Source organism: Ammospiza caudacuta, chromosome Z (genome assembly GCF_027887145.1).
Source record: "Ammospiza caudacuta isolate bAmmCau1 chromosome Z, bAmmCau1.pri, whole genome shotgun sequence".
Taxonomy (NCBI): Eukaryota; Metazoa; Chordata; class Aves; order Passeriformes; family Passerellidae; genus Ammospiza; species Ammospiza caudacuta.
This window is the reverse complement of record NC_080632.1, coordinates 46,751,983-46,758,887: the sequence shown is the minus strand read 5'-3', so window position 1 is coordinate 46,758,887 and position 6,905 is coordinate 46,751,983. Positions and strand designations below refer to the sequence as shown.

Here is a 6,905-nt window from a genome sequence, read left to right as displayed (position 1 = left end):
TCCATTTCCTTCCAACCTGTATCCTGCAGGAACTGTCCTGCAGAGTAATCTCTGGTCAACAAATACTACTTTTCATTATGCCATAAGACTGGACAAATTTGCCATGAAAAATGACAAAAACTTTACCAGCTCAGTATCTCTTCCACAGCATGAGGGTGGAAGTGGAAGAGTTGCTCTCTCTTCCTTGGTGGTTCTGTGATTGTCTGAGCTTGTTGGGATTCTCTATAGCTAGTAAATCCATCAGCAAAATGACAGTAATGCAATTGTGATTGTGATTTTTCAAATCAAACTTAAACTTTAATATGCTATAGGTCCTACTTGTTAGTCTGAAGAAAGAATGGTTTGAAAGATCCTAATTTCACATTATTTCTTAAATCTGTTTTACATACCTATTAAAAACCCCTGCAATGCTACTAGAAACAATATGTCACGTGTATCACAGGCAATATCACAGGACTGTGGATTTAACAACAACTTATTAAGTATTTGTCATACATCAGATTTAGTGATGACAATGTGCACACAGTTTTCAACAACGATGGCCTGGAGGGGGTTAATGCACCTGCTTGTAAAACAAGGCATTACTTGACCAATTCCAGTACCAATCATCTGAAAGAACAGCCAGTTCAAGAGCAGAGGTGTTCTGCAAGTGTAGGAACAGTGCACATGCTGTGGTTTGCAGATGCATTGCCAACGTCTGCCTGACGTCGCAAGGAAGCATGAAACTCTCTCTGGGGCAGACTGACCTAAGAGAGATTTGTGGATCAATACCACTGATACTAGCAATATTTCTGTTCAGCCCTAGTTTGACAGTAGAAATAAATTATTCTGTCTTTACAGTCAAGCCTATATTCTCATCTCAATGCACAGGCATTTACAAGCCTAATCTAAAATCTGCTGAAGTGAGAGGAAATTGCTCCTTTTAATGAAATGTGTTTCAGGTCAGTCCTATTATTTATTAACAATGCTTACATTGTTAGGCATCAGCTTTTGCACTTCAGAATGAAAATAAACCCCAAATTACTGGTGAACTCTTTTAAAGATGTTTGTGCACCTAAAATGTTGCTCTAAGCATGGAATGATGACTAGACTGTGTACAGACATGACACAACCCTTTCAGTATTTTCATGAAGTCTTAGGGATTATCAGTCAAGTGACATTATTTGCTGCGTCTGAGACATTTTTAAATGCTAAATTCATAAAGCACAATAAAAACATAGTGACTGGGAGGTTTCTGCCTTTTTCTTCTAGTATACAAGTTACAATGGTGAGGAAAAAGAAAGCAACAAATGTCAAAGTCTCACTGCGCTGTACATTGAAGTGTTTAAGGGCAGTCACCTTCTACAAAGCAAGTTTCTGAACTTAATGCCCATCAGGCAAATAAAATATCACAGCAGATATACCTCTAAGCTTTCCAAGAGCAGCAGAGTTTGCACCCTGTACTGTAAGTCCTAGCAGTTTAGCTGTGGCTTTTAGGGTCTGCTTTCTTCACTAATATGAGTGTTTTCTTTATACAGAATCTTAACTCGTATATAGTTTCCTGTTTAGTGTGCACTTTGTTCATTTTTCTGAACAGCACTTCTTCATCAGGCATAGCTTAAAGCAGACCAGATTTAGACATTCAAATGAGTACGGTTTAAGCTCTTTGAGTGACACTTTCTTTTTAAAATAACTTACCCAGCTTTCACATAAACAGTAAATACATTTTTTGGACACTGCTCAATATAAAAGGTGGACCTTATATAAAATTCATCAATAACACCAGCCAATTTTTTAAAATTAACCAAATATGTCTAAGAATGAGATGTCTCCAATAAAAACATTTTGCCAAGCTCAGGTGCTGTGATAGTACCTATGTGATAATGTCTGGCAATAGACAAAGCTTTCATTTTTCATTTTAAAATCACTAATTACTACTAATACACAGTTGCTTTTGACAACGCAATTGCTTCTTGTCTTTGTTGAAAAAAAAATCCAGAAAATTTCCTGTCATTTTTTCTCCTTTTATCACTGTCTCTCCCCTTGTCAACATATCATATTGGTGTCCATGAAGTAATCCCACCTTTGGAATGGCAGTGATCAGGGTGAGGAGGGAATAGGTAAGATCAGCCCAGTACTGGGATATTTCAGGCTTACTTCTAAGAACCACATTGAGATCTGGAGGTAGTCAAACCTCTGGTGAGCTCACTGGCTGCAGGAGCCTGAGGAACACACCCTGCTGACACTACTGACCTGTGTCTTAGTTTATCACCATCTGCTTTGTGTGAGTTTCCAGCCTACCTTCTGTCACCTCCTCCGCTTCAGCCTTCAGAGTAATGCTACCCCCAATACCCTTTCTGTCTTTCTTTCCCAATTAATCCTGGACCTTTTCTCACCATCCTCCACACCTCTACAAAACTCTCACTTGAGCCAACATGGCACAATCCTACTGTTTTATTCCACTCTCTCCTTGACAGGGACTCAGAACTGACACCGTTTTATTGAAATGCCAGAAAGAGCTCCAGCTTAAAATGAGTGGTCACAGGATCCTCTTTGTGTTGCCTTAACCAAACTCAGGCTTGCCTGAGCTTGCTATGACAGTCTGGATTGTGGCTCTCCTGGGATGACAAGCACATAGCAGGCTGGAGCATAAAACACATGCCTTGGTGGTGTTAAATCATAAATAAACCAACAGCAGGCACCTTCTCTGAGCATAAAAAGCAGAAGCTTCATGGTAATTCATTTAACTCCTCTTTTCAGCTGCAAACTCTATTACACTCCTGAAACCTGTCTTAATTCAGAGAGTATTGCTCTTCAGCTGAGCTCAAAAATGAGTCTGGCAACAGAGTCCCCTGAGGCAGAAATCTCCAGAGCAGGCACAACATGAAAACATTGCCTGCCTGCTTTAAGATTTATTTCCCCCAGCACTCACTGGCATTCAGCACCACTGGCATTTGTGCCTTCAGCCTGAGACAGGCAGGAAGACAGCCATAGCACCAATGTGTGAAGTGCTTGGAAAATGGTTTGAAAAAGCCAAGTAGAAAAATCAGCATCCTACTCCTGTGCTGACATAAACAATTTTTAGCCTGCTTGTTTTGGGGGCCCTGAAACACTGCACGTCACTGTCATGCTGGTCCTAGTGTGGATAACAGTAAAGAGCAGGGCAGATGCAGGAAAATGTACACAAACCTGAAATTAGGAGCATCAAATTTCTAAGAGCAAACGTAAAAGGCAGTGAGAGAAAAGTGGTAATGCACAGGGTCCAGCATAGCAATCTTCCTTTCACTATCAAAACCACTGATCTGACATACTGAGGATGAAAAACACAAGGGAAGAATTTTACCACTACTATCAAGTTTCCTTATACCTGTGTTTTGTGAGAAGCTACTCACAAACACAGCACTTACTGACACAGTCAGGTAGCTGCTAGTCTGCTCCAAGCAGAGTAGGTAGGTGTAGCATACTCAGAGTGGACATGGCTGATACAAAGACCTAGCTTGGGACTCCCCTCCCATTTTGCAAACATGAGGATCTCTACATGATCAACTTTGCTTAATTTGTGCATTAAAGATTTGGCAGACAATGGCACAGGATATATCAATCTTTAGCATGTTTCAGTTGTTGAAATTTTTATACATTTTCCATGCACATCATCTTGGATTCAGGCTCTGGCTGTCCTGGCAAATGATAAAACAATAACTTTCATGTATTGCAGTGAGAAATGCATTTATTTCATACATGGGTTCATAATTAACTTTAAAAAGACAGCTAGCACTATCATATCTAACAAAACTTCTTTATCCCCTTAGAAGTACTGCTCTGTGTATTACTAAGTGCATGCTCCATCTGAAGGAGTTGATCTTCTTCCAGGCTCTGGGTGATTATCTATCTGAGCAGAAACTACAATTGCTGATGATGTGAAGGAGAGCTGTGCATGTAGCATTCATCAGTGAAAACTACCTGTCCCTTCCTGGCATACCTCTTCCTCTCTCTATCCCCTGATGCTGTATTCAACAGTTTTCTGGAAATTGCGAAACAGGAGATTAGCTCTGCTTCACGAACTCCGGTAGCTCCATTCCTGTGCACAGGGTAAGCACTCCTGCCTTCTCCAGGGCAAAGGCTGGGTGAGCAGCATCAGTGAATTTGTGCCTGATGGCAAACAGCACCAGTCCTCTCTCTGCATTGAAGAACAACAGCCTTCCACTACTATAATCCAACAGGATGCCAATCCTGGCCAGGTGCTCCGTCACATGAACATCACTCATCACACCAGTGTGAAGAAATCTGTAAAGAAAGCTGCGGGAAAATGGAAACCAGAATACAATGAGCCTCCCCATAGCAATTTACCAGAAATAACCTGCAGCTCAATTCCAATCTACTAACAGGTGGCTGCATACAGCAGCCTATCACGTGGCTGCAGCATTTTGCTCAGTATGTAGTCAAAGCAAATGTGGCATCACTTCAAGCCCTGCCTGGCATCCTGACAAGCCTTTTCACTTGGTATCTTTGGACTTGTAGAAAAAAAAACTCTTGGATGTTTCATTTAGCTAGTAATGTTCATACATCTGTATGATTTCACACTGAAAAAAGCACACTTGTTTAGATCAAGAGCACCTTTACAAAGTAGCAGGGTGGTGCCTTACAAATCTCCAAGCAGCCTGGCACTGGCCTGCTACCACAGACTATCCCAGCACCCTGCAGTCCTGCCACAGTGGCAGGGGAAGTCTATCACTGTGAAGGACAAGGCTGGAAAAAACATTTCCTATCAAGTCTTGACATCTCCTACAAATGGAATTGGTTCTAAAAAGGCTGCATTTATTGAAATAAATACCTTTGCTGGTGTTTAGTGAAGCAAATCAGGATAGGATCAGCAACAAACTACTTCTTTAAGTTTTATTCACTCTCTGGATAAAGGGTGCTAAAATAATCTATTTTGAGTTTAATTTTATTTTTTAAGGTGCTTTATACTTTTTAAACTAAGAGGAGGTCTAAAGGTTTTATGGAGATAGCCTTTTCTTATTATTCAAATTTACATAAAGGAAGCTGAAGAATCCTTTCTGCTTTCATGATTCTTGTGTCTGGTCAGCTTTATTTTCATGAAAGACAGGTAACTTCCTGAGCCACCAGACTGAATCCTCTTTACCTGGTTTGTGTAGGACAGCACCTCATGCACCAGGAGGTATCACTCAACCCCAGAACACTGCTCTGTGTTATTGCCTCATAGCAAATCCCAATCCTGTAGCTTCTGCAGGCAGAGACAACAATTTCCCAGTAATGACATCCTTGAGCAGGCAGCAGTTCACCCAGGACTGAAGGAAACCTGTTTGTGCAAGAGGCAATACAGTAAAGAGAGTGTGGTGGTAGACAAACCATATTGTGATATTTCTTTCAGTCAAATCATGAAGCATCACAAAAAATTGCACTCTGTTGTTCTAACTGCAGAGTTTTATGAAAGATTTCACTGAGAGTCTTTTAATCTTTGCACTGAGATGGACTTATCTAAAAGACCTCAAATTTAGAAGTCTTGTTCAAACTAGAAAGTCTGGGGTTTCATACAGACATAGTCACAAACATCTTGTGTACATTCAGTGGCAACAGCAACAAAAAGTGCTTAAACCAGTAAATCCTCATCACCTTTTAAGAAGCCATATCAGTGTGGTACAAGTTATACAAGGGGACCTGTGCTTGTCCTAGGACTGATACCAATATGTCCACCCCCTGCAATGTTCTCAATGGATAGAGCTAGCCTGGTACAATCATGTGAACATATCCCAGGAGTACTTCCTAGTTCTCCAAAGCCACAAATACTTTGGAAAACACTACCAATAATACCCTCAGCAGAGAAGCAAACTATGGAAGATGGATTATTTCTATCCACAATGTGTTAAAAACAAAGCCCACAAAGCTGACGTTCTCAGTGCAGCAAAAAATTGCTTTGAGACTCTGATGGATTAAGAGGTGACTATGGGCTGAAACAAATCGAGCAGTCAAAGGTACCGCTACCTTTCACCTCCTGGCCATTCCTTAGTGTGACACCCAGCTCTTCCTTTACATCAATCCCACCACTGACTTAGTACTGAGATTTTGCAGTGTTTGAAAGGGAGGTTCAATTGCATGAAGTCCAGAGGCTGCATGACCAAAATGATTCAGTTCTACAAAATTAGTGTTGTGTTAAAGATGCCTATTGGCAAAAAAAATTAAAGTGAGGGATCCACCCTGAACCCCACAAGATGGTTTTGCTTATCATACTGCTACTCACCCAGTGAGTTTTGTTTTTTCAGGAAGGTGGATCACTGTTGCATTAGAAGAGATTTGCAATGCAGGATGTGCTGTGTCACTCAGCAGGCGAAATCGAGTTCCTGGTACAATTCATGACAAAGAAACACCAGATCTGAGAGGTTGGCTACATTAACATGAGAGGAATCATAAAATGTTAAGCAACAATTATGGCCATCTCAGCTGGACAGGGTTGTATCTGCTAGCAGGTAGGAGTGACAGAAAATTGGATGCAAATACAAGGAGTCTTCCAAACTGAGACAGAAGTCTAATATTCAGAAATGCAGATAGGTGATAAAGAGGTCTTTTAGAGTATGTAAGAAGTTTGAATAATTTTCAATCAATTGCTTTTTTCAAAACACCAAATTTCAATTTTCAGGCTGATTTGGAAGAACCATACATAACACTATTTATCTAGAAATCTTATAGTTTTAAAACTGCTTTGCATGCTTCCTCATCACTCAAACTCCATTAAGTTTTAATTGTGAGAGGTTTTCTTTAGAGTCATGACAACTTTTATCTGATTGTGCTCTGTCAGATTCAAGCAAACTGAGATCCCTGAAGAATACTTAATCACTTCATCTCTTTGACAGAATTCAACATTTTTGCTTGAGGTCACACTAGTTTTACACAGGACATAAATATACAAG

The 6,905-nt window shown here is 40.4% G+C and overlaps 1 protein-coding gene across 1 annotated transcript in view; it reads right to left on the bottom strand.

The window, feature by feature from the left end:
• Nucleotides 1-3,696: 3,696 nt before the first annotated feature.
• Nucleotides 3,697-6,905, bottom strand: part of CMYA5 (cardiomyopathy associated 5) — a 45,419-nt gene continuing 42,210 nt past the window's right edge. Inside the window, exons 11-13 of the mRNA XM_058823618.1 lie at nucleotides 6,239-6,338; nucleotides 5,123-5,299; nucleotides 3,697-4,275 (exon numbers count right to left, since the gene is read on the bottom strand). Coding sequence (XP_058679601.1) covers nucleotides 4,023-4,275; nucleotides 5,123-5,299; nucleotides 6,239-6,338 — 530 coding nt within the window. The 3' untranslated portion in view covers nucleotides 3,697-4,022. The remainder of the gene's footprint in view (nucleotides 4,276-5,122; nucleotides 5,300-6,238; nucleotides 6,339-6,905) is intronic.